A 27,990-nucleotide genomic window follows, 5' to 3' on the forward strand; every position below is an offset into this window, starting at 1 on the left:
TTTATTTAAAAAAAATTTTTTTTAACGTTTATTTATTTTTGAGACAGAGAGAGACAGAGCATGAACGGGGGAGGGTCAGAGAGAGGGAGACACAGAATCTGAAACAGGCTCCAAGCTCTGAGCTGTCAGCACAGAGCCTGATGCGGGGCTCGAACTCACGGACCGTGAGATCATGACCTGAGCTGAAGTCGGACGCTTAACCGACTGAGCCACCCAGGTGTCCCTCAATGTTCCTTTAAAAATAGCTCAAAAAGCATAATTTGGAAAAGTCACACATAATGATCAATTCAGAGGTATAAATTTTGGGGAGTTAATTTTTTGAAGCAATTCTGGACATAAGAAAATGTTTTAAGAATGGAAAAAAACCCTCTCATTTTTAACATTTTACCATCTAATCTTGGTGATGATCTGTCTCTCTGTTCATTATTTTATTTTTTGATGCATTTCAAAGTGAGTTACAGATATCAGTTAACCTCACCCCAAACAATTCAGAATGCATATTGTTAACTAGAGCAAATATATTTTTACGTTGTTTTGGAGTAGCATTTATATATAGTGAAATGCTCACATTTTTTTTAATGTTTATTTATTTTTGAGAGAGCATGAGCAGGAGAGGGGCAGAGAGAGAGGGGTACAAAGGATCCCAAGCAGGCTCTGACAGCACAGAGCCCATAGCAGGGCTTAAACTCACAAACTGTGAAATCATGACGTGAGCTAAAGTCGGATGCTCATCCAATGAACCACCCAGGCTCGCATCTTTAGATACTATTCGATGAGTTTTGACAATTGCATAAACCTTTATCAAGATACAGATATTTCTATCACCTCAGAACATTCTCTCAAGTTTCCACCGATCCCTGGCTCCATCCTGCCTAGAACGGCAGACGTGGTGGCCCTAGACCCCCCCTGAGCTCATCAGGGACACTCTCAGCATAGACTGGAGTGGGGCCAGGCCTCTCTGGACTGCCTGCCAGCTGCTTCAGCAATGACAGGGTCCCATACAGGGCAGACAGGGGCTGCTTGGTTTCCAGATCCCAGGTTGACCTGGGGCTATTCAGTTCCATTTTCAGCCCACACTCCTCCAGGAGGCCATAGGTGATGGCCAAATCCTCACCCTGGAGTGGGGCAAGGAGCTCGGGTTTGAGGGTAAAGGGGATGTCCCAGCAATATTTGAAGTTGGGCTCCAGGATGCTCCTTACCTAGAATAACCAGTATCAGATGTTACACGTCAGCATTTGAGGTCGGGAAGAGAAAATTTGTCCCAAGAGGGTCATGCAGGGTAACTGAAAGGGACAAAAGCTTTGGAGTCAAGAGGGCCCAGAGTCATGTCCTGGTCATGCCGTATGGTCAGTGTAATTGTGGATACATTATTGGAAATCACTGAGCATTGTTTCCTCAGCTGCTAAATGATTTTATTAACATTTCCCTTGCAGAATAGTGGCATTTGGAATTAGATGTGTGTGTATATCCATACATGTATGCAGTGTGTGTGTATGTATATGCATATGTCTATACACACATATATCCTTAAATATGTGTATGTGGAGAGAGAAGAGCGATTCCCAAATGGTAACTGTGTATATAAAGCGGGGATATGACTCAGGGACTCTGGGTTCCCAAACCTGGGTTCTTATATGGCTATTTTAGAACCGTGGGGGCTCTCAGCAGGGGTTGCCATGGAAACAGAGACCCTCCTGATAGATTCATACCCACTGGGCCTGTTGCCCAGAGGGAGATGCAGCCAGGGATTTCCCAGTTGCCAGAGCAGGATCCTGTCTCCCTGGCAGAAACCTGCATCATCTCTTCTTCCTCAGATTCATTCTTAACTCTGGTTCTTTCCCCCTCTTCCCTGGACACTAGCCCCTGAGAATATCTCACCAGCTTCTGCTGCTGGAGCAGGATCCTCTTTTCCATGGACTGGGCCAGCAGATCATGTTGGGTGTCACTCAACACTGGGAACAGGGGGACATTTGGGGAAAGAAAGTGATGAAGGGTTAGATTTTCCTCTCCCCACTGTGAGCTGGGAGACCCTATGAGAGGGGAACTCTGAGGCAGAGGAGTCACCCATTGGACTTTGAAGGTCAAGTTCACTTTACTGGAAAGTCCTCCTTCTACTCTTGGAATGCCTCCAGAATGCTACATAATGTGGTCCAGAGGATGGGATCTTGAGGCTGGAGCCTGGAATCTTCCACTCATAATGATCTGTTGGATGAACTTGGGCTGGTCACTTTCTAGACCTCAGACTGTTTCTCTGTTCACGTGGCAAATTTATCTCACTAAACCCTCTGGACATTTCAGAGAGGGGATATGTGAGGATGAAGATCATGATATTTGAAGGGTTTTGGAGAGATGGCGTCTAACCCATAGCTTTCACGAGGTCTGAAGGCCAAACTTGTGACTTTCCTACATTTCCCCCCAGATCATTCTTACCCATTATGACTTCAAGGAGGTAGATGATGTGGAATCTTGCCTGGATCCATAGGTCTCTTGTGTCCGGTTGCATCTCATTTAGGATTGTGCCCCCAAAGTCATCCAAAAGATCTAAGGGGCTCCCATCCAGCTATAGGAGACCCACATTATTAGTAATAAGATATTACTACTACAACTACTACTGGTATATAATTTTGCCTGTGTCTTTTAAGTCTGTAAGTGATCAACCAAGGTGGGAGGGCCAGGGCTCTTACCTGTCCCAGGGGATTCCTAGCAGCCCCAATATTTGGCCCCTGGCCTTGTCATTGTGCCTAGGGCCAGTGTCCCAGATTGCTGACAGCCTACTCTTTCCCCTGGCATTGCCCCATCCCTCCTCCCCTGTGTATCTTGATAGCCATATTTCCTAAACCTGCCCCTTTTACCACTTTGATCAGCCCTAGGTAGTTGTAGGAACTCCTCACCGTGTCCGTGAGGTCCTGCAGAGCCTCTCGGTTCCCAAGCATGTTCAGGATAGTATGGAATATAGAATCCTGAGTGTCCTTTGAGAGCTGGGCCAAGGCCTCCATTTCCTGGAAAATCTCCTCATGTAGTTGCTTGAAATCTGCCCTCAGGCGTCAGCATCAAACCAAAAATGGGTATAATTCTTTGATTACAACATTCCTAGAATGATAAGCCCCTCCCCATCAAATATGAGCCCTTTTATCAACCCAAAGCATCTCTATGGATGCCATGTTTGAGCTCTGGGAACAGGCTAGAAATAATAGACTAGAAAACAGACAATCCTAGTGCTATGAAATGAGGGGAGCAGAATGCAGGGAGCAGAGATGGAGCTTCTGGAAAGGGGTCATGGGAAGTAGAAGAAAATGACCAGGTGCTTATTTCTGGGACATGTCTAAAATAACATGGATTCTGTGGTTGGGCTCTTAGAGATGAGGATCTGAGCTCTTGGCTCAGTTTCTACGTTTGTTAAATGGGGATGTTATGAGGGATTAAATGAGTTTATGTATATAAAATGCTTGGAGTAGTACCAGGTAGAAGACTTGAGCCATCCTTCTTATAATGTAATTCTACTTGTATCATCTATATCCATATGGAATTAACCAAGGAATGGATTTGGGGGCTCTCTGCTTGTCTGAGGAGACTTTGGGTGCACTCAAGATGATCTGCTGAGTGAGAGGTCACTAGAACGGACGTGCAATGACGCAGGCATTTCTGTTTGGTTCACTGCTGTATCCCTAGTACTTAGAATAATGCCTGTTGCCCAGTAAGTTCTTAATAAAAGTTTGTTGCAGGTATGCCCAAACAAACGAAGGAATGAATCAGTGGGCCGACCAAAGTGTAAGTTTGGAAGTAGACCTCAGTTTTCTGAGTTGCATGGAAACTCCAGTCAGGGCTCTCAGCTCTGCAATTCCCTACCCTGGAGGCCCTGGATTCCCTCTTAATAAACACTCACCTTGCCAAAGGACTCTCTGTATTCTTCCTGGAAAGAGAATCACAAGGAATCATCTCTTTTCTCATGCTCAAATTTGCTTTTTGAGACACTTGGGAGGGTTCTGGCCTCTCATCACCTCCTCCCTCTTGCTAGACCTCTTTCTGCCCCAATTCGGATGGATCCCTCCACCTCCTGGCCTTCCTGGATCCTTCCTATTCCACAAAAGAGCCAGTCCCTAGGGCAGTGGTGGCAAAGGCCGGGGAAATCTACCCTGCTTACCAGGTGAGTGCAGCACAAGATCCAGAGGCTTCCTTACATCAGATATACTCATTGGGTACAGGGGACCATTGTTCACAGCAACTAAAAGAGAAATTATACCCCCACCAAGAGTTAGCTTCTGAAGACATTTGGTTTCTCTGGCCTCTGCTCCCTGCCTAACCACCCCACCCCCCCGCCCCCCACCGCCAGCTCCTTTCCATCTATTCCTGCCCTTTGCCCAGAGGCCAGATCCTCCTGCCTCAGGCATGGACAGCAGAGGCAACTGTGTGGGGCGTTTGTGCAAAGTGGCCTCATGGAGGGATCAAGTCCCACCTTCCTGTCTCTAAAATCACCCACTCACTTGATGTCGTCATCATTCGTAGCATTCTCTCTGGAAAGAGAAAGAGAAGTGCTCATTCACAAAGCCTTAGTCTCCATTCTCCCCTTCCTCCTCCCAACCTCTCCCTCCTCTTTCCGGCTTTCTCCTCCTCCTCCCCCAGATTTCTTACCTCTTTTCACTCCTTCAGTTGATTCAGAGCCTAGGCATATGGAGACCTTAGGCAGCACACCCACAACCCCACCTCACAGTTCAAAGGGGAACTGTGGCCAGGGGCCGGTGCCAGGGTCAAAGGCAGGGGAGAGGAGGAAGTGATGGAGAAGCTTGGCTGGAAAGGTTTCCCTGTGGGTCTGTGGGGGCTGAGCCCTTACTAGCATCCGAAGGGGGTCAGTGCTCAGCAGGGCCTGCGTCTAGGCAGAGAACCTGTCCGGCTCTGAAACTCACCTTCTGGAAAGGTTTTCTGCGTGTCGTCATCTGAGATGAGGATATCTGGGTGGGAAGAAGCCAGGCCAGGAGAGCTGAGGTTAATCCTGCTGGACTGTTTCCCAGCCCCTGCCCGCAGCCCCCAGGCTTCCTCCTCCACACCCAGCCTGGCAGCTTTTCTCAGTGTGGCCAGGGGACGCCTCCACCAGATTCACCTGTGATGCTGGCTCAAACTCAGAGCCCCTGACCTAATTCTACCTTCTGAATCAGACTCTCTGAAGAGAGCCTGGAGCCTGCCTTTTGAACGAGCGCCTGGGCTGATCACTGTGCTGACACTGGAGAACTTCCTCTGTAAGGTAAAGGCAGTTGGCTTTGTCTGTCCTTCTTTGGGTAGGATTGTCTGTCTGGTGCCCTTAGTCTTACTCTCGTGAGGTCTTCTCCCTCACCTGTCTGCTCCCAGTCCTGCCCCCTTCCTGGGTGATTTCATGCTGCACCTAAGAAATGCTGAGACAAGATGTTCGAGGGAGGATATTATAGACAGAAGTATGTGTGTGTGTGTGTGTGTGTACGCTCACGTGCATGTCTGGGGGTGGGGGGAAGAAGGAAATGGCATCCCCTGATCCCTGAGGAGCTGGACCCTAGCTGTATCAGGCTCACCTCTTCCTGGGACTTAAATTGGGGGAGGCTGGTTGTGTCCCCAGCGCTCCCCATTCCATCCAGGGGTATAGTTGCTGTTTGATGCAAATGGTTTGCCCATGTGGAGTCAGAACCCGAAGTGTGTGCGTGTGCTGGGGCACTGAGGCCCAAGAGCGAGGGAGGGAGAGATGTAGATACAACCCTGCCTTATGTTCCTGGGGCATTGTGTCTGCCGGTTTGTTTGGGATCCTGCGGCTATCTCCTGGGCTTTCTCCCGAGGTTATGGGTACCCTGGGGAGCGCCCTGTGGCTCCCCCAGGCCAGCTGCTGAGAGCGGCTTGAGTGGACACTGGAATGAATAGAGATGATGGGGTTGGGGCTGCCCTTGGCCTGGTGCCAAGGACACCTCCACGCCGGACCCCCCTTCGTCCCCGTCCACACGGGAGACTATCTCTGTATCTTCCCGGAGCAGCGTTTCTGTCAGTCAGCCGTGCTGGGAGGTGGCTTTGGTGGTGGGATGTGTGTGTCCCCACAGTGGGGAGGTGTTTCTTGGCCTGTTGCACAGAGCGGCAAGTGGATGCCAGCTGCTGGCCCTTTCCCTCTCTTTCTCTTCTCCGGAGAAGCGGACGCCCCCTCCCCATCTTCCCCTTTCAGCCTCTGCTTACCCCAGCCATTGTTCTCGAAAATCAGCTGCTTCTTCTTATAGGCGATCACGGTGCCCTCTGGCAGAGTCAACATCTTCTCTCTCACTTTGAGACCCTCTCCCTGGCCTTGACCCTGGAGAGAGAAATCAGGCAATGTGGTCCCATGTACATGTGATCTTAAAACTCAAATAGATCTATTTTTGCACTGGTGGTGGGAATGCAAACTGGTACAGCCACTCTGGAAAACAGTATGGAGGTTCCTCAAAAAACTAAAAATAGAACTACCCTATGACCCAGCAATTGCACTACTAGACATTTATCCACCGGATATGGGTGTGCTGTTTCAAAGGGGCACATGCACCCCCATGTTTATGGCAGCACTATCAACAATAGCCAAAGTATGGAAAGAGCCCAAATGTCCATCGATGGATGAATGGATAAAGAAGATGTGGTATATAAATACCATGAAGTATTACTCAGCCATGAAAAAGAATGAAACCTTGCCATTTGCAACTACGTGGATGGAACTGGAACTAGAGGGTATTATGCTAAGTGCAATTAGTCAGAGAAAGACAAAAATCATATGACTTCACTCATATGAGGACTTTAAGAGACAAAACAGATGAACGTAAGGGAAGGGAAGCAAAACAAATATAAAAACAGGGAGGGGGACAAAACAGAGACTTTAAAAAAAAATTTTTTTTAATGTTTATTTATTTTTGAGACAGAGAGAGACAGAGCATGAACTGGGGAGGGTGAGAGAGAGGGAGACACAGAATCCGAAACAGGCTCCAGGCTCTGAGCTGTCAGCACAGAGCCCGACGCGGGGCCCGAACTCATGGACCGTGAGATCATGACCTGAGCTGAAGTTGGCCGCTTAACCGACTGAGCCACCCAGGCGCCCCCATAAGAGACTCTTAAATATGGAGAACAAACAGAGGGTTACTGGAGGGGTTGTGGGAGGGGGGGTGGGCTAAATGGGGAAGGGGCATTAGGGAATCTATCCTGAAATCATTGTTGCACTATATGCTAACTAATTTGGATGTAAATTCAAAAAATAAAAATGAGAAAAAAACTCAGATCTAGAAAGCGATATGGTCCCATGTGCATGTGATCAGAGACCTCAGCACCCCCCGCCCCCATCTCACCTCCCTTGATCCTGATTTATAGGTGCTGCTCTTTTTCCTTCTTGTTCCAGTATTTGCCTTCCTGTTTCTTGGTTTTGTGTTTGTATTGCAATGATTTAATTTTTTTTTCCAGATTTAAGTATATCCAGTCACTTTCTCCTTTTGGTGATGAGGATTTCATTTTCCTACTCTTTCCCCTCCCCAACCCTTCACTCCTCCATCCCCCATCCTCGTAAAATGTTCACATCCCAATACCTAAGGTAATATCCATTGTTTACTGTTGGAGAGACTCCTTCTCCTCACTCCAGATCTTTCCTGTAGCAGTTAATTACTAGGACAGTTGGGTGCCCTCTCTGTCTCTTGTGGGGATACATTTTTTGAGACCATACATATCCGAAGACCTCTCTCTTTTACTCTCACACTTGAGCATTATTTTGACTGGACATAGAAATCTAAGCTGAAATTCCTTGGAAAATGACTTTTGTTTTCCTTTTTTGGAAATATGCATGATTTTCTTTTTTTGTTTTAAAGTTTTTATTTTTTTATCTTAGCAGGTGCAAGTGGGGGAGGGGCAGAGAGGGGAGGGGTACAGAAGATCTGAAGTGAGCTCTGCACAGACAGCAGAGAGCTGGATGTGGTGCTTGAACTTGCAAACCATGAGATCATGACCTGAGCTGAATGCAGACGCTTAACCGACTGAGCCACCCAGGCGCCCTCATGCTTTTCTTTTTGAGGCAGGTATCCTGATAATTCGCACTTATGTTCTGTGGTATATGTTGACCCATTAAATTATGCCTCCTGTTTGGTCCTTTCACCTGGAAACACATTCCTCTGGTCTCCTCACCTTTGTATTGTATTATTGTTGTATTATTTTTTGGATGATCTTCCTTCTTTTATTGTGTCTGTTAGTTCTGGAACTCCTGTTTTTCAGATGTTGTATGTTTGGACTAATCCTCTAAACTTTAATATTAATATTCTCCTCTTTTTCTGCTTACTTTTTTTGGGGAAATGTCTTTGATTTTATTTTTTGGCTTTCCTATTTTAAAAAAAATTAGACTTCTGGTTTCTGTGCTGGCATACTGTAAAGAGCTTAGAAGTTGCCACTCTGTCTTACAATCAAGTGAAAAGCTGAACAAGCTTTACTGAGTATGTTAGTCTGTAGAAAAATAGAACCAATAAGCTTTCTGTCTATATATCTATATTTCTAAAGGGATTTATTGTAAGGGATCTGTTCATGCAATTATAAAGGTTGAAAAGTCCCAGGGGCACCTGGGTGGCTCAGTCAGCTAAGTGTCTGGCTTTGGCTCAGGTCATGATCTCATGGTTCGTGAGTTCGAGCCCCGTGTCAGGCTCTGTGCTGACAGTGCGGAGCCTGCTTGGGATTCTGTGTCTCCTCCCTCTGTCTCTCCCCCACTCACTCTCTGTCTCTCTCTCTGTCTCCCTGTCTGTCTCAAAAATAAATAAACATAAAAAAATTTTTAAGGGGTTTCTGGGTGGCTCAGTCAGTTAAGTGTCAACTCGTGGCTTCGGCTTGGGTCATGTTCTGACAGTTTGTGTTTGAGCCCCACCCATGTCCGGCTCTGCACTGACTGTGGGGAGCCTGGGTGAGATTCTCTCTCTCCCTCTCTCTCTGCCCCTCCCCCACTCACACGTGTGCTCTCTCTCAAATCTCAAATAATAAAAACTTAAAAAAAATTCATAAAAAGAAAAATCCCAAGATGTACAGACCCAGGAGAACTAATGGTATAGTTCCAGTCTGAATTTAAAGGCCTTAGAAGCAGAAGTGCAAGTCAGAGTCTGATGGTAGAGCAGCATCCCAGCTGAAAGATACTTAGGCGGAGAGTGAACTCAAGTCTTTCTCCACCTTTTGTTTCATTCAGAACTTCAGTGGACTGGATGAGGCCTGCCTGCATTGGGGAAGATAATCTGCTTTACCAGTCTACCCGTTCAAATCTCATCCAGAAACATACAGGCACACCTAGAATAACCTTGAACCAAAAACTGTGTACCTCATGGACCAGTCATGTTGGCAACATAAAATTAACCATCACACTGAGTAGTAATTACTGTATTCTGGAGACCTGATTGACTGTTCATATGTATTATCATGGACTTTTATGTAGGAGTTATATTTTAAGTAGTTTTAAAAAATTTATTAATTTTTAATGTTTATTTATCTTTGAGAGACCGAGACAGATCATGAATAGGGGAGGGGCAGAGAGGGAGGGAGACACAGAATCCGAAGCAGGCTCCAGGCTTTGAGCTGTCAGCAGAGAGCCTGATGTGGGGCTTGAACCCACGAACTGTGAGATCATGACCTGAGCCGAAGTCGGACACTCAACCGACTGAGCCACCCAGGTGCCCCATATTTTAAGTAGTTTTTTTAAGTTTATTTATTTTGAGAGAGAGAGAGAGAGCAAGTGAGGGAGAGACAGAGAGGGAGAGAGAGAATCCCAAGCAGGCTCTGTGTTGTCAGTGTAGAGCCCAGCACAGGGCTTGATTCCACAAACCCTGAGATCATGACCTGAACCGAAATCAAGAGTCAGATGCTCAACTGACTGAGCCACCCAGGCACCCCTGTAGGTGTAGGTGTTATATTTTAATTTTATGGATGAGGGACCCTATGTCAGAAACATGAATAATGACCTCAGGCAGCCTAGTGAGTAAATGGCTTCTCCAGAATTCAGCCCTACTCTTTGATGAGAAGAATGTCCTGGTGAGTCCAATGTCAACTAAGAGAGTGCAGTGCAAAGCAATGGTGTGGGAAAACGCTGACACAGCTGGGAATCTACAAACCGTTTAACAACATCACAGCCCAGGAGCGATGCTTAGAACCGGCACCTGCTGTGAACACCTGGGGCATAGGCCAGACACACAGCTGAGCATTCGCCCTCTGCAAAATGCCTCAGGGTGTTCTCCTCTTCTCCCAAAACCCCGTCAGCACACCGAAACTGATGTGAAAACAGCCGGCCGTGGACATACCCTCCAAACTGGAGTTAAGTTTGGTTTCAAACTTCTTTGTCCACTGGGTGGCGCCTTGCTCTCCTCTAGGGTTAATACACAGATCTTGTGAAAGTTAGCTCACATCTCCGTTTTTGTCTTGTTTTGTTTTTTTGGTTCCTAAATCTCTTCAGTGAGGACAAATTACATATAAAATATATTTTGTGTAAATGTCCATAACACACGCACACACACACTTTATATGTCCCTGAGTCACAGTTCATGTTGAGTAAATATTTGATGAACTGCTTTGTTTTAAACTTTTTTTTTAAATTGTGATGATTGTAAGTTATGTACATCATATGTGCTTGGAGATATTTAATCTTAATACGGAACACTTTCTACTCAGGGTATCACAGTATTTAGGATGTTTGAACTGCTAAGGTTTTGTATTGTATGTGGCCCCTTGTTTCTTCCAGCCATAAAGCTGCACATGTATGTAGTATAGCAACCATACATATATATCTTTTAAGTTTATTTATTTATTTGGAGAGAGAGAGTGTAAGTGGGGGAGGAACAGAGAGAGAGGGAGGGAAAGAGAGAATCCCCAGCAGGTTCCACACTGGCAGTGCAGAGACCAACACAGGGCTTGAACTCACGAACTGTGAGATCATGACCGGAACTGAAACCAGACGCTCAGCCAACTGAGCCACCCAGGTGCCCCAACAATCATACTTTTAGAGTATCCAAAACCGATCGTTTAACCAAAGCAAAATATAATTGCAAATAATTAAATCTATTTCTATTTTATTGATATTGAATAACCTCATATATTAAAATACTAAAACGAGCATGTTAGAATATACTCTCGGGTCCGGAGTCAGGATTCCTTGGCACATGAGAAGTGGGAAATAATGACCCCATTCATTCCAACCCCCAGAGACAGGCCCTAATAAGATGCAGAGCCCCTGGGAAGTGGGGTGGGGCTGGCTGTGCTCTTGGTGTCCCCATCCCACTTCAGACAACCGTGTACCTTGACAGAAGTCATCCAAGGGATAAAGCATTTTCCCAAAACGTTCACACTGCTGCTGTCATGCAGCACAGTGCTGTTGATCAGTTCCACGGCCTCTGTCACCACATAGAGATTGTCATCTCTGCCCCGGCACTTCCTCAGAAACAGCAGCTCCTGATCCAACACTTTCCTGAGGTAGGTGGGAAGAGAAAGGTCACAGTGGGAAAGGGATGCCTTTTTTTTAAATGCTTATTAATTTATATTGAGAGAGTGCATGCATGCAAGTGGGGGAGGGGCAGAGAGAGAATCCCAAGCAGGCTCCACGTTGTCAGTGCAGAGCCTGATGTGGGGCTTGATCCCACGACCGTGAGGTCATGATCTGAGCTGGAATCTAGTGTCAGATGCTTAACTGACAGAGCCACCCAGGCGCCCCCGGGAAAGGCGGGCCTTCTTGGCTCGTTGTGGATTACTCTTCTAAGACCCTGGATGGGGTACAGAGCATTTGGAATTTGATAGGTGAGTTCTCCATGGGTAGGAAGATACTGGCTTATAGGTTAGGTTGCTTAGGGCAACAGAACATCTTCTCTGATGTGCACGGTGGAGGGGTCCCCATTCTCTGACGGGTATGGTATGACAGTATGCATACCATATTATGAAGAGCCATTTACATTTTCCAAAATTATATTGGTCATGTTAGGGTAGTTTGTACATTTCCAGTACCAGGGGCTCTCAGCAGAAGAGGCTCAAAGTAGATGAGTCCAGGTGATGGAGACCAGTGCTTAGGAGGCCCTGTTGTCAAAGCTGGGTACACACAGCACACGTGCCCATGTGGAGCAGGCGGATAAAGTGTGATGAAGGAGGGCAGGTGCTGGGTGATTTTTCATGACTAGCGCAGATGGGCTTTATGGGTCGACCGTCCTTAGTAGGGGGCTTGGTAGAGCTTGACTTGAAGATGTAAGTTGGGGGAGATGTGGAAGGTCTGCAGTGCTGAGACTCTGTTCTGCTCCAGGCCCCACCCTGCTTGGTGCCCTGGTGACAGCCATGTGGAATATTGAGAGACCCTTAAATTTGCCTTTCAGGGAAGGAGGTCACTGACCATCCAGTGCCCTTGGAGAGAAATGCAGGCTTCTTAACATTTGGGCAAGGAGTGTGTCATCTGACTCTGCTTACCTCCCAACCTTCACTTTACATCACCTTCATGCTTGTTGACGAAGCTTACGCTTCCCTGGCCTCCCCCTCCTCTTGGAAACACCCAGCTCTGTCCTGTCCCAGGGCCTTTCAGCTCTAATTCAGACCCTTTTCCTCTTGCTTGCTTCTTTCATTCTTTAGGTTTGAGCTCAACTGTTAGCACCAGAGAGAAACCTAAACCGACCACCTTCAGCGTCTCTTTGACCTCGTCCTGTTTCATATCTCCAGAGCTCCCGTCGTGATCTGTAAGTGCCTTCGGAGCTGAATACATGACATGCCCACATCCCCTCTATTAGAAATAGCCAACTGCCTTTTTTTTTTTTTTTTCCATTCAAGGTCTGATCTCAGGCTTACTTATTTCACTTGGAGCTAGCTAATTAAAATGTATCCTAGAAACTGCCTCTTTGCTGAAATACTGAGAATTTCTTTTTCTTTCTGAGCAGCTAAAGAATCTCAGATACTCTTTTGCACCATAAACGGTCTTTGCAAATGTTATTGTTAATAAGGGCCTTGTAAGAACTCAGGAATACGGAAATTGTCCAATGCCCTGTGAAAGTAACTTTTAGTCTTTAAGCAGTCTGTGATTTTTAACTTGTTGCTTTCTTAACAATTTGTTGGGTTTGTAAACACATTATTTAAGTTGGCATTTCTGTTTTTACTTATTTATTTATTTTAAATTTATTTATTTATTTAGAGAGAGAGAGCACCAGCAAGCTGGGGAGGGGCAGAGAGAGAGGGAGAGTAAGACAGATTCCCAAGCAGTCTCAGTGGTGTCAGCACAGAGCTCCACAAGGGGCTCAATCCCACAAACTGTGAGATAATGATCTGAGCTGAAACCAAGAGACAGACGCTTAACCAACGGAGCTGCCCAGGCACCCTGAAGTTGACTGTTTTTAGAAGGCAGTAAAGACTTAAGTTCTTCGTTGAGCTCTTAAGAGATCGTTTGATACCCGCCTTTGCCTATACGTTTGGAGGTAAATGAAATCCCAGGACACTACTTCATACCTTATGTCAACAGAGAGTTTCCGATTCTTTGTCTCCCATAAATTAATACTTTGTTAATTAATACTTTATTTTTTATCGCCCGCTCTTCCTCACTGCCTGCCCTTTGCCTGTCCACACTAAATATGAGCGGCTTTAGGGTAGAGATGGGTAGCACATGATAGCGCAGTAATGGGTAATTGCTGTTTTAATAAATATGTATTAAGTGACTAATAATTATTCGCTGAATGAATGAACAAGAAGAACAGCATAGCTTGCCTGCGGTGTAATTTTCTTCATTCAGAGCCTCAGCAGCAAGGCCTGCTAGGTGTCTGCCCACAAAGAGAGTCCAAGGGGCTCTGTTGACTAGTCCTTCCTCTCCCATGGCCTCACCTCTTTAGAAGGTCTTTCCAGTTTTGGGGTGGGAAGGTAACAGCGTGAAACTGGAGGAAGGTTTCATGGCACTTAGTAGCTTCCCCTGACACATTCGTTTCTAGCATGGCAGTCACACCTGCAGAAGCCTTGTACTTCCGGAACATGGTGTCACTGAAGATGAATGGTCCCTTGATAACAGTTTCTGAGGAGGGAAAAGGGGACTTCAGGTTTAATCAAAAATTTACTCTGGAACAGTTGGAAAATGGAATGGAGATAGAATGACCAAGTCCTGTGTTGCTTTAGCCCTCTTACCTATTGAAATCTTTCAGAAGCTAACAAAATAATGTGTTTTTTTTTTCTTTTTATTAACTTATTTTTAATTTTTTTAAATTTACATCCAAATTAGTTAGCATATAGTGCAACAATGATTTCAGGAGTACATTCCTTAGTGCCCCTTATCCATTTAGCCCATCTCCCCTCCCACAACCCCTCCCGTAACCCTCAGTTTGTTCTCCATATTTATGAGTCTCTTCTCTTTTGTCCCCCCTCCCTGTTTTTATATTACTTTTCCCTTCCCTTATGTTCATCTGTTTTGTCTCTTAAAGGCCTCATATGAGTGAAGTCATATGATTTTTGTCTTTCTCTGACTAATTTCACTTAGCATAATACCCTCCAGTTCCATCCATGTTGTTGCAAATGGCAAGATTTCATTCTTTCTGATTGCCTAGTAATACTCCATTGTATATATATCCCACATCTTCTTTATCCATTCACCCATCGATGGACATTTGGGCTCTTTCCATACTTTGGCTATTGTTGATAGTGCTGCCATAAACATGGGGGTGCATGTGTCCCTTCAAAACAGCACACCTGTATCCCTTGGATAAATGTCTAGTAGTGCAATTGCTGGGTTGTAGGGTAGTTCTGTTTTTAGTTTTTTGAGGAACCTCCAGACTGTTTTCCAGAGTGGCTGCACCAGCTTGCATTCCCAATAAAATAATGTTTTAAGTGTTAATTACTGCTGAGGACAAATGTTTGAATCAACCCAAGGGTCAGATAACAGCGATGTCATCTCAAACCCTGAGACATGGTGACATCGTGTGTGCCCTGGTCAAGGAGACCCATGACATCATCTTTCCTCTGTAGCAGGTGCAGCATCTGGCCCCAGGAGGCAGCATGCTGGAGCAGAAAATGTTAAGCATGTGGAGCCAGACAGATCTGGGTTTGGATTCTTGTTTTACTAGTTCCCAGGTACATAACCTAGAACAAATTATTTTATAAGTTTCAATTCACTGTTCTGTAACTGGGGGTAATGTTTCTGACTTAAGAAGCTGCTATAAGTATTAAATGAACTCATAAATGCTCGGGTCCAGATATTAGTAGATTCTCAAATAGTCATAGGTTCTTGCCCAGTGTCTTTCGGCAAAACTGCTCCTAACGTTTACCTGTGTGTGTGTCTCAGGGATTCTTGCATGGTGCACTACCTGTCTGGGCACCTATGTTTTCACTCCCTGCCTCCCAGCCCTTGTTGGCAATACCTGGGACTGAAGAACTTGGCTCCAGGATGTCCATGAGGGTGTATTCTACTGGAATATCAGGTAGTTCCCAGAACTGTGAGAGAGTCTTCTTTTTCTTCCGTAAAATTGCAAACTGACGGAATTTGTTGGCGTTCAGCAGGTGTTTCACAGGTGTCAGGTCTTTGTCTCCGAGCTCTTTGACCAAATTCTTACTGATATTCTCAAACATGGAGGACATGTTTCTAGGGACAGATAGAAGGGGAGTACAGATTTCAGTGGAGATGGGGAAGAAAGTGGGTAAGCTGTCACAGAGCTTGATGTTTTTCCTAAGGGAGAGGACATATATGTGAGATTAACTTAGGTCTTAGAGTAGTGACTAAATCATACTTTCTCAATTTTGATATTCTAAACACAGCCTGGGCTTTGGAGGGAAGCACTGCTGTGAAGTTCATTGCTCTTTATGGCTAGAATAGAAAAGCCTGTGTATCTCCCCACCCCCAAGCCAAGGGCACCCTCCAGGCCCAGAAAGTGCTCAATGCTATCGTCAGCAGAAGGGCCTGAGAGAAGGTTAGGTATATGGCACAAATCCATGGTGGTGGTAGAGGTGGTGGCCGTGTTGGCCATCAGAGAGTGAGGGCCTCACGGGGAAGTGACCTGTGAACAAAGACTTGAGCTGGAACAAGCTGGGGAGGAGGGAACGACGTGGCTATTTGGGAAGAAGGGTTTCAGGCAGAGGAATGAGCAAGAGCGAAGTCCGACAGGAAGATACGTGGCAGGAGAACAGGTGCAGGACGTGAGAGACTTATCAGAAAGGGAGGGGGAGTTGGGGCAGGCCCTTGCTGGTCTTTATTACCACGTCGTTTGTCCTTGAGGTGGGGTTGAAAGCTGTCGGAGTGACAGATGGGACTCCTCTTTTGTTTTTTTTTTTTAATTTTTAATGTTTATTTTATTTATTTTTGAGAGACAGAGACAGCGTGAGCAGGAGAGGGCAGAGGGAGAGAGAGAGAGGGAGACCCAGAATCTGAAGCAGGCTCCAAGCTCCAAGCTGTCAGCACAGAGCCTGACGCGGGGCTTGAACTCACGAGCCGTGAGATCGTGACCTGAGCCGAAGTCGGCCGCTCAACCGACCGAGCCACCCAGGCGCCCTATGGGACTCCTCTTTTGAAAAGGCGCCTGTGTTGCTGTTGCCCACAGATGCAGTGAGGCAGTGAGAGCGCTAGTCGCTAGTCGGGGGGCTAGCGAGGAGGGACCGCAGTGACCTGAGTGACAGCTGACAGTGGATGGGGCCAGGGTGCTGGCACAGGAGCAGTGAGGTGGGATCCGATCCCCGTCTGTGCTGAAGGTAGAGCCAACATCTGCCAAAAGAGTGGTGTGGCTAGGTGGCCCCTGTGGCTGCTCAAGGCTCTGAGGCTCAGAATGAGTCAGGACAGTGCCATGTATACATCAGCAAATGACTTCTGTTTGTCAGACAGGGAGATGACCAAGAGAGCGAGGGGAAGACGTTGGGGAAGCAAGGCAACGTGGAGGAAGCATGGGTCCTGGAAAATAAAGGGGGGCCGGTTCGGGGATCCAGAGAAACAATTACATGTACATGTGTCACTCATTGTGCTCTCAGAGAACTGTGAGGACAAGCTGGATTCTTTTTATGGGCTCCTTCTGCTCTTACAGAAGGGATTAAATGGGTTCTAATATGTCATTCAGAGAGAGTTGACAATGATTTGAGTACTTCCCAGAGATTTAGGCCTTTGTCATGTATGCACAGTGATTAGTGCATGTACACAAATATGTGCTTTAGCTGGCATGGGCCTTAAGTCCTTCTTAGGCAAATATGTATCTAGCAGGTGATCTTTGGAGGATAGCGATAAGATATCTAGGCCATGAGACCTTAGCAGAATCGGGGGGAAATAAACAAGCACCTGGTTCAGGTGATGGAAGTGGTAAAGAGAAGAATTTCCCTTCCAAAGGGCAAACAGATACACGTTCTTATGCCTCTGTGGTTAAGATGAAGCCAGCCAAACTGTACAATTTGTGTAGAGAAATTGTAGAGAAGGGCTTTATGTGTCTGTGAATTGCCTAAGCTCAGTGCTGCAAAACTCATGCCTCTGAAAATTCTATACAATCTTACTGTGACTGAAATAGGACAAGAGAATCACCTTCATGAGAGTGGGCTGAGATGGCAAAATAATAAACCCGGAAGCCGGCCTCGTTGTGCTGGGTGGACTATGTGCTGGTGGACTTATTTTACTAGTGAGTAAAATAAGAAAGTCAATCCTTCTGCTAAGTGTGAGGAGTTTGAATGGGTAGTCATCACCCTGGATGGTGTTCTCATGCTTCTTAAATATTTTCAGTGTCGGCACAGACACTGAACACAGGATCTCCACCAGCAATTTTACAAGAAACAAAGACTAGTGCTCAAGAGGAGAGAGATGATTACTAGGGAAAGTGATCCTCTATAAATTGACCTGTTCATTCATTTATTTACTCATTCATTCAGCAGAATTTTAACAAGCGCCTATGACAGGCTAGGCCCTGTGCCGGGAATTGGCAATACCATGGTGAGCAAAAGTAGGAATGGTCTCTGATCTCTTGGGGCTTGCAGCCTAGTGAGAAAGACAGTTATTTACCAAATGATTTCACTAGTAAATACATGCACATGTGTAAATCATGATTAGTCCCATAAAAGAGAGGCGTCTGATGCTCTCAGAACCTATGATAGGTTTTCTTTGTTCTTTGGTCAGGACAGTTGGGAGATCAGGGAAGTCTTTCTTAAGGGAGTGATTATCAACTGAGATATTAGGTGAGTAGAAGTGAGCCAAAATAAGAGGGGAGGAAACCCAATTCCCTCAGTAGAATAAAGAGCATGTACAAAGGCCTTGTGATGGGAGACTGTTTGGTCCATTCCAGGGATGGACAGAAACCGGTATGGCTGGAGTGGAATGAGTGGTGGGAAGGGTGGGAGACGAGGCTCAGGAAGTATGTAGCAGCCAGACTATGCTGTTCTTTAGAGGTTATTTGGCATCTTTGGTCATTTTTCTAAGAGTGAAACAAAGTTTGACAAATGCAGAATTGTAAGCGGAGGTAGGATTAATGTAAAAATGAGTGTCTGGCTGGATGTAACTCTGGCAGATCAATAGTAAAATCTCTTTGGGGTAAAATAGATTCAACACAGCCACCCAGGAGATGCAGACAATGCCCTGTGTGAGGTCACCTCACCATCCAAAAATACAAAGCACATGTGGAAGCAGGTCTCCCTCAGTGAGGCTCATCAGACACAACGTACATCAGGAGTAGATCTATAGAAGCCATAAAATTGAGGAATCAGGTAGAGACTATAAGAGAAGTGTGTGACATATTAAAAGCATAAATAAAAAAAATATGAGAAAAGAACAAAGTAGCATAAAGTGACCGGGCAGATTGGGAAAAAAGATTAAAAAGGAAACTTTAAGGTGAAATATAGTTGTAGATATGAGCTCAGTGAATTAGATAAGCAGTTCTAGACCTAGCTTAAGTGAGAATTAGTGAACTGTAAGGTGGATTTTAGGAACTTAATCCTAATTCACCAGAGAACTATAAACAGAAAATAGTATAGACATACTAAGATGCATGGAGGACATGATGATAAAGTAAAACACACATATATGCATATATGTATATACACACATCTGTTTATGCGTGTGTGTTTGTGTGTGTGTGTGTATACACACACACGCATATATGTGGCAGATGTGCATATATATGAGCAAATAGAAAAATGGGATTAAGGTAAGAGTCAAGATACAATAGACAAGATGAGTCAAACCCACAGGTAATCAAATATTTTTTTTTAATTTGTTTTTTAAGTTTGTTTATTTTTGATAGAGACAGAGTGTGAGCATGAGCTGGGGAGGGGCAGAGAGAGAGAGAGAGAGAGGGACACACAGAATCCAAAGCAGGCTCCAGGCTCCAGGCTCCAAGCTGTCAGCACAGAGCCTGACGCGGGGCTTGAACTCACAAACTATGAGATCATGACCTGGGCCGAAGTCAGACACTTAACTGACTGAGCCACCCAGGCACCCCCCCCCCCAGGTAATCAAATATGAATAAGACTGTAAAATAGTAAGGACAACAGGAAGAGCTTAAAAATTTCCACCAACAGGAGGGGAATCATCTTTAAAGGAATGCCTATTATATAGAGAATAGGGTTTTCAATTGCAACAACTGATGCCAGAAGAAAATAGAATAATATTTTTAAAAGGAAGTCAGAATTAAAATATTAAATATCCTTGTATTTTTTTGACAAGGAAGTCAATCAAAGAAATCAATTTTACATTTTGTTAAATCAAGTACGAATTAAAAAAATTATTATGAGAGAGCAAGGCGGGGAGGGACAGAGAGGGAAAAGGAGAGAGAGAATCCCAAGCGTGCTCTGCACTATTAATGCAGAGCCTGATGTGGGGCTCAAACTATGAATTGTGAGATCGTGACCTGAGCCAAAATCAAGAGTCAGACACTTAATCGACTGACCCACCCGGGTGCCCCAAATCAGGTATGCATTTTAAAATTGAAGGATAACCAGTAAAGGAGTAGAAATTGAATATTTAGCTTCTAGACCAGGAGAGGGGGGGAAAAGAAATAAAGAGAACATGACTATTCCAATAAATGATAAAGAAGAGGAAGAAAAGGCAGGGAAAATAGAAAGTTCAAATAAAATGGTACAAATAAAATACACAATAGATGGAGTAAGTGTAAATTGATTAACTTTTCTTCACTTAAGAATCAGAAGTTGTTGGATTCGATTTAAAAAACCAAAATCCAGAAATACACTCTTTAGAAAAGAGACAAATTTAGAACACTAAAATTAGTAAATAAAAGCTAAAAGAATAGACGAATACAGGTCAAGCAAGTACCAAAATAAAACCTGTATGGACATATCCATATCAGACAAAATAGATTTGACTCAGTAAACAGTAGTAGGGTAGAATGGGATCACTCTATAATAACAAGAACATGTAATAACTCAAAACATGAGTGGACCTAATAAAGCCTCAAAACATATAAACAAATGTTGTTAGGTCAGTAATTGATGGATCACATATAATGTTGTAAGAGATATTCATAGAAGATATGAACAATGCAATTATCAAATTTGAATGGGCATATATAAAACTCTGTATACTCTGTACAGAGAGACAACTGATTCTTTTCACACTCTCTCACACATGTCATTGAGCAAGTATCCACAAATATGAAGAATCAATATTATTCAGATTACATTTTTATCACAATGCCATTAAATTTAAATAAATAATAAAAATGTGATTTAACCCCCAATTTATTGGAACTAAAGAAAGAAATCCACTTATCCTAATAACTCACAGGTTAAAGAATAAATTGTATGGGAATGTTACAAATAAAAATTTGTGGATAAGCCTACAGCTAGTATGAAGATTGAAATAAATAGTAATCAAAAACTTTCCAACAAAGACAGGCCCAGGTCCAGTTCTCTTCAGTGGTAAATTCTACCAAATATTTGAAGAAGAATTAGTGCCAATCCTTCTCAACTTTTCCAAAAATGTGAAGAGGAGGGAACAGTGTCAGACTAATTTTATAAGGCCTGCATTATCCTGATACCAAAGCCAGAAAAAGAAACTACACGAAAAGAAAACCACAGGTCAATATCCCTGATAAATATAGATGTAAAAATGTTCAACAAAATACTAGCTAACTGAATAAAACAGCATATACACCATGCCCAAGTGGGATTTATCCTTGGGGTGCAAGGATGACTCAACAAAATAATACAAAAACCAATTAATGTGAGAAACCACATTAACAGAATAAAAGATGAAAATCACATAGTCCTCTCAATAGATGCAAAAGAAATATTTGACAAAATTCAATACCCGTTCATGATAAAAACTCTCAATAAGCTATAAAAGGAATGTACCTCAACATAATAAAGGTAATATTTGACAAGTCCATAGCTAACATCATATTCAGTGTTCAAGATTGAAAGTTATTTTTCTAAGATCAGGAACAAGACAAGGATGTCGCTTTATTCATAATAGTCCTGGAAGTCCTAACTAGAGCAATTAGGCAAGAGAAAGAAACTTAAAGTACACAAATCAGAAAAAAAATTTAAAATGGTCCCTGTTTGCAGATGATAAGATCTTATAAACAGAAAACTCTGGAGACCCCATTTAAAAAAACCTGTTAGAACTAATAATCGAATTCAGTAAAGTTGTAGGATACAAAATCAACATACAAATAACAGTTGTATATCTAACAACATACTATCTGAAATGGAAATTAGGAAAACAATCCCACTTACATTGCACCAAAAAGAATGAAATACTTGGGAATAAACTTAACTAAGGTGCTGAAAGACTTAGGTACAGAAAACTACAAAATATTGATTGAAGGAATTAAGACAAACAAGTGGAAAGACATCCCATGTTCATGGATCAGAAGACTTCAAATTGTTAAAATTTCTATACAACCCAAAGTGATCCACAAATTCAGTGCAATGCCTATCAAAGTCTCAATGCTATTCTTTACAGAAAAAAAAATTCTAAAATTTGCATGGAACCACAACCTCCCCCAAATTGCCAAAGCAATGTTGAGAAAGAACAAAGCTGGAGGTATCACACTTTCTGATTTCAAATACAAGGTTGTAGTAATCAAGGCAATATAGTACTGCAATAAAAACAGGCATAAAGGCCAAAGGAACAGATAGAGTCACACCTTATAATAAACTTATGGTCAACTGAAAGTCAACAAGAGTGCCAAGAATACCCAATCGGGAAAGGATAGCCTCTTCAACAATAGTCGCTTCAACAAATGATGCTGGTAAAACTGGATATGCCCGTGCAAAAGAATGGAATTGGACCCTTAACCTTACACTATTCACAAAAGTCAACTCAAACTGGATTAAAGACCTAAATATAAGACCTGAAACTCCAAAGTTACTAGAAGAAAAGATAGGGGAAAAGCTCCAGGAGATTGGTCTTGGCACTGGTCTCACAGATAGGACACCAAAAGCACAGACAACAAAAGCGAAAGAAGTGGGATTGCACTGAACTATGAAAGGCTTTTGCATAGCAAAGGAAACAAACCAAAAGAGTGAAAAGGAAACCTATACAGTGGGAGAAAATATTTGCAAATCATCTGTCTAATAAAGGGTCAATATCGAAAATATGTAAAGAATTCACACAACTCAATAGCAAAAACCAAAGAAGTCAATTAAAAAAAAGGGCAAAGGGGAGCGCCTGGCTGGCTCAGTCAGGTAAGTGTCAGACTTTGGCTCACATCATGATCTCACGGTTTGTGGGTTCGAGCCCCATGTCGGCCTCTGTGCTGACAGTTCAGAGCCTGGAGCCTGCTTCAGATTCTGTGTCTCTTTCTCTCTCTGCCGCTCCCCCACTCACACTGTCTCTCCCTGTCTCTCTGTCTCTCTCAAAAATGAATGGACATTAAAAAATTTAAAATGGGCAAAGGACCTGAGTAGACATTTCTTCAAAGAAGGCATACAAATGTCCAACAAGTATATGTAAAAGTGCTTAAGATCACTAATCAGCAGGGATATAAAAACCAAAAGCACAATAAGATGTCATCTCACACCTGGTAGAACGGCTGTTATCAAAAAGACAAAAATTAACAAGTGTGGGTTGTATATATATGGAGAAATTGGAATTCTTGCATACTGTTGGTGGGAAGGTAAACTAGGAAAGACATTATGAAAGACAGTATGAAAGTTCCTCAAAAACTTAAAAATAGAACTACCTTAAAATCCAGCAATCCCACTTATGGGCATATATCCAAAGGAAATGAAACAGTATTTCAAAGAGCTATCTGCATTCCCACATTTACTGCAGCATTATACACAATAGCCAAGATCTAGAAACAACTAAATGTCCGTCAGTGGTTGAATGAATGAAGACGTTGTGAGATTTACATACACACACACAAATGGAGTATTTTTTAGCTTTAAAACCCCCAAAATTCTGCTATTTGCAACAACATGGATGATCTGAATGACATTATGCGAAGTAAGAAAACACACAGAAAAACGAATACTGCAGAATCTCACTTATATATGAAATCTAAAACAGGCGTACTTATAGAAGCAGAGAGTATGATGGTGGTGGACAGGGGCTAGAGGAAGGAGGAAGGGGGGTGATGTCAGTCTAAAGGTTCAAAGTTTTTGTTAGAAAAAATCCTGGAGATCTAACGTACAGCATGGTGACTGTAGTCAACAATATTGTATTGTATACTTGAAATCTGCTAACAGGGTAGATCTTAAGTGTGCTCACCACACACACAGAAAGGGAATTATGTCAGGTGCCGAATATGCATAGATTGTGGAAATCATTTCGCAATGTATATCAAAATATCAAGTTGTGTGCCTTAAACATATACAATATTTATTTGCCAATTACAGATTTTTTCAGTAAAGCTGAAAAAAAGGATAAAAAAGATTCATAAAGGGGCGCCTGGGTGGCTCAGTCGGTTAAGCGTCCGACTTCGGCTCAGGTCACGATCTCATAGTTCGTGGGTTTGAGCCCTGTGTCGGGCTCTGTGCTGACAGCTCAGAGCCTGGAGCCTGCTTCAGATTCTGTGTCTCCCTTTCTCTCTGCCCCTCCTCTGCTCATGCTCTGTCTCTCAAAAATAAATAAATGTTAAAAAAAAAAGAAACAAACCTTGGAAGAACCAGCCACCCCAGACAGTTCTATAGTTTGGAGCTTAGAGCTTAGACCTGCCCCAGATATGTAAATGAGTTATCTGTGTATAGGTGGAAATTGAAACCAGCATACTATAGATGAAGCCGTGAATGAATATTTAATAGGTGGAAAAGGGGAAAATGTTAAAGTGCATTTTGCAGGCCACAAAGAGGCAAATAAGAATGGGGTTTCGCAGTTGTACAGAATTTGGTTTTTGAATATTTATTGAATACTTATTAAATATTTATTGGTTGACTAGAAACAGAATTTTCAACAGTTTCTATAAAATCCTTGATGTGACTTTCAGTTCCGTCTAATGTGGGCCATGGAAGAGATCAGTGGATGACAGACAGTAATGGGAACAGAAGATTTTTGGAAAATGGACCTGGATACAGGTGCATCAGAGATACATCCCTAGCCTTCCACGCTGGCATGTTGTTGTCAGAAATTCTCCTTTATTAAGGAGAACTTTGGGAAGAAGTGCTACCTTCTTTTGGGGTCAAATTATGCTAAAAACAAAACAAAGCCTTGTATTTATTCTATTCAGTTTTCATCCTGAACATTTCTGTCTGTGACCATACTAATCTTCTCTTCTTATTCATCCCCTGATCCTCAATTAGAACTTACCAGATTGCGTATTGTCTGGTCCTGCAGAGAAAGATTCTAGTTGAGTTGGGTTCCTTCCAATCTCCGGGTCTTCTGATGTCAAGCAGTGTGTGTGTGTGTGTGTGTGTGTGTGTGTGTGTGTGTGTGTGTGTGTTTCCCCACCAATAGGTGCTGCCTCAATTTCCAGTGCAGTATCCCAGAAAAATCAGCATATGACAGGCCCTCTTTTTCAGGAAACCAGGTCTGGAGCTTAGCTCTGGACCACAAAATCTTAGCTTTCAATCCCATCTCATCAGGTTATATAGCTGATTATGTACCTGCTGGGCTGTCCTAGCAGAAACCCTGCCCTTTTCTTACTAACAGAACTGGCTGAATGAGTTTTGATTCATGGATTCACAGTTGTTGTGGGTGGGACAAATTTTTGGCTCATTTTCTGTCTTAAATGTGCTGTATACAAAGTATCACTGTGAGTCAACAAGAAAGGTAAAAACCTTTCAGGAAGAGGGATAGGTTCAAGTGCCAGGGCCTGGGGGAGCGCCTCTGAACTGCCTAGATGTGGAGCTCTGTACAACGGGAATTTTTTAAACACCTCCCGTCTGTCAGGCACTATGCATATATTAAGTATTCCAGTCTTACAGCAGTCTTTATTTTAAAGATAAATTAAAAGGAGACTTTCAAAGAGGACAAAAACAACTTTCCCCAAACCCATTCTCTTGCTGATTGCTCCCTGTGGATTTACAGGATTAGGTGAGCCTATAGGAAGGGAAAATTGTATGACTAGGAAGGCCACACCCACAGGTTTTGGTAACATCCTGAACTGTCCCTCAAAAAGGCAACATCCCTTTCAGTTGACAGGATATTACAATGCGTGTATTTCATTTCACTTTTTTTCTTCTTCACTTTTAGTATTCATGAAAGTCCCAAATGAACCCTTCTCCATCTTGGGAATCTGGTATCCACTCCATCTGGGACACATCTCACACTGTAACACCATCAGACCTAAAGATTTACCAGAATTGAGTTTTACTTCCTAGAATTTGCATTTTAAAAACAATAGACTTGAAGTGTAGAATTTTTTTTTAATGTTTATTTATTTTTGAGAGAGAGAGTGCAAGTGGGGGAGGGACAGAGAGAGGGGGAGACAGAGAATCCAAAGCAGGCTTCGTGCTGTCAGCACAGAGCCTGATGAGGGGCTCGAACTCACGAACTGCAAAATCATGACCTGAGCTAAAGTCTGATGCTCAACCGACTGAGCCACCCAGGTGACCTGAAGTGTAGAATTGTGATTACATAAACTGTCTTTCACACACCAACCTTCTGAGGGACAGGCTTGCCGTTGGATATTCTAGAAGCCAGAGGAAAGTAACTCAGCTATTTGGGAAGAGTTATGTGAGTCCAGTGAACCCTGGGTTGTTTATCTGTTTCTGTTTTTTGAATAGGCTTCGAACTGATGAGGTTTAGAACCAAGATTGCCGTCATAAATGGCTGATAGCTTTGCTCGCCCACCTCCTTGCTCTCTATCCTGAAGCACCCTACAGCATTCCTGAGGAAGGGCATAAAGGGAAAGCCTGCGAAGTCCAGCAGGTAGCAGCAGTCAAGGCTCCCTGATCCTTCTAAGCTGAGAACAGCCTCTTGCTGGGGAGGCAGCAATCTTGAAAAGCCTGAGAAAAAGCTCTAGATTCTTTCTCACGGGAATCCTCTAAGTGTGTAGATGGCACTCGCTTGTTTTCACCTCTTCAGCTCTTTCCCCTTTTCACCTCTCTCATTGCTTCACTCCTGCCAAACCTCACGACAGGATTCTTCAAGTTTTGCACATATCATAGGGAGGCTCTTATCTGGGCATTAGTGGCCAAGAGTAAATGATGTCCATTTGCTTAAGATGACATAGGGTGGGGTGCCTGGGTGGCTCAGTCAAGCATCTATTGATTTTGGCTCAGGTCAGGATCTCGTGGTTCGTGAGCAAGCTTGAGCCCCGCATCCGGCTCTGCACTGGTGGCAAGGAGTCTGCTTGGGATTCATTCTCTCTCTCTCTCTCTCTCTCTCTCTCTCTCTCTCTCCCTCTCCCCCTCTGCTCATGCTCTCTCTCTCTCTCTCCTCAAAATAAATAAATAAACATTTTTAAAAGATTACACAGAAAGACTGGGCTGATGGAGGCGACTGCACAGGACACTTTATTATCTTGAAAATTCTCCCATTAGTTACCTTCCCAGGTTAGCTTTTTTCACAGGTTTTCATGCAGATCTCTTCTGTCCCCCTCCTTCCCCTCTTCCACCCCTCCTTCCCCCTCTCTGACTCACTACTGCTTCTCTGTCTCTTGCTTTCCTATTCCTCCTCTCCCCTCCCTTCCACATTCTCTCCCTCCTATCTTACACAGAATAATAAAGCTGCCCCAAGCTCTCCCTCACTGAGCCAGCCAATCCCCAAATAGTTGTTGAGTACCAGCTACAGTTTCTAGGTTCCAGGTCTGCATTTCCTATGCATTGTTTTGATTCTAGTGCAGGGGATATGGAGGTAAGACAGAGGCCTCAGCACAAAGACTACCTTTAGTGTGGGGAGACAGACTATGGAAAATGAAGAGAAATGGAAAATAATTTTGTCCTTACAGTTTTCTGAGAGCACAATGAGTGACCCCTTTATTTCCCAGGACCCATGTTTCCTCCACATTGCCTTGCTTCCCCAACTTCTTCCCCTCGCTCTCTTGGTCGTCTCCCTGTCTGACAAACAGAAGTCATTTGCTGATATATACATGGCACTGTCCTGACTCATTCTGAGCCTCAGAGCCTTGAGCAGCCACAGGGGCCACCTAGCCACACCACTCTTTTGGCAGATGTTGGCTCTACCTTCAGCACAGACGGGGATCGGATCCCACCTCACTGCTCCTGTGCCAGCACCCTGGCCCCATCCACCGTCAGCTGTCGGTGACTCAGGTCACTGCGGTCCCTCCTCGCTAGCCCCCCCGACTAGCGACTAGCGCTCTCACTGCCTCACTGCCTCTGTGGGCAACAGCAACACAGGCGCCTTTTCAAAAGAGGAGTCCCATCTGTCACTCCGACAGCTTTCAACCCCACCTCAAGGACAAACGACGTGGTAATAAAGACCAGCAAGGGCCTGCCCCAACTCCCCCTCCCTTTCTGATAAGTCTCTCACGTCCTGCACCTGTTCTCCTGCCACGTATCTTCCTGTCGGACTTCGCTCTTGCTCATTCCTCTGCCTGAAACCCTTCTTCCCAAATAGCCACGTCGTTCCCTCCTCCCCAGCTTGTTCCAGCTCAAGTCTTTGTTCACAGGTCACTTCCCCGTGAGGCCCTCACTCTCTGATGGCCAACACGGCCACCACCTCTACCACCACCATGGATTTGTGCCATATACCTAACCTTCTCTCAGGCC

The 27,990-nt window shown here is 44.1% G+C and overlaps 1 protein-coding gene and 1 long non-coding RNA gene across 2 annotated transcripts in view; one reads left to right on the plus strand and one right to left on the minus strand.

Annotated features, from left to right (window-relative positions):
• Positions 1 to 15,843, plus strand: part of LOC113600456 (uncharacterized) — a 30,406-nt gene extending 14,563 nt beyond the window's left edge. The window contains exons 4-6 of the long non-coding RNA XR_003421446.2: positions 12,568 to 12,671; positions 14,929 to 15,033; positions 15,245 to 15,843. This is a non-coding gene — a long non-coding RNA (uncharacterized LOC113600456). The remainder of the gene's footprint in view (positions 1 to 12,567; positions 12,672 to 14,928; positions 15,034 to 15,244) is intronic.
• Positions 1 to 24,885, minus strand: GSDMC (gasdermin C). Its single transcript, XM_027063913.2, has 13 exons — positions 24,626 to 24,885; positions 15,321 to 15,541; positions 13,801 to 13,984; positions 11,260 to 11,428; positions 6,181 to 6,292; positions 4,902 to 4,946; positions 4,482 to 4,511; positions 4,142 to 4,222; positions 3,884 to 3,910; positions 2,892 to 3,031; positions 2,431 to 2,560; positions 1,879 to 1,952; positions 1 to 1,199 (listed from the first exon to the last, which is right to left on the minus strand). The coding sequence occupies exons 2-13, from the start codon at positions 15,535 to 15,537 to the stop codon at positions 873 to 875; spliced, it is 1,536 nt and encodes a 511-aa protein (XP_026919714.1). The 5' UTR covers positions 15,538 to 15,541; positions 24,626 to 24,885; the 3' UTR covers positions 1 to 872.
• Between the last annotated feature and the right edge of the window lie 3,105 nt (positions 24,886 to 27,990).

Source organism: Acinonyx jubatus, chromosome F2 (assembly GCF_027475565.1).
Source record: "Acinonyx jubatus isolate Ajub_Pintada_27869175 chromosome F2, VMU_Ajub_asm_v1.0, whole genome shotgun sequence".
Classification (NCBI taxonomy): Eukaryota; Metazoa; Chordata; class Mammalia; order Carnivora; family Felidae; genus Acinonyx; species Acinonyx jubatus.

Bases quoted from the DNA above. Each gene is read 5' to 3' on its own strand.
- GSDMC (XM_027063913.2), bottom strand. From the start codon at position 15,537: ATGTCCTCCATGTTTGAGAATATCAGTAAGAATTTGGTCAAAGAGCTC. The intron at 11,429-13,800 runs GTGAGGCCATGG...CACCTACCTCAG, and splicing joins TGGAAAGACCTTCTAAAGAG to GAAAGTGTTGGATCAGGAGC. The intron at 4,512-4,901 runs GTGAGTTTCAGA...TTCTCTTTCCAG, and splicing joins GCAGAAAACCTTTCCAGAAG to AGAGAATGCTACGAATGATG.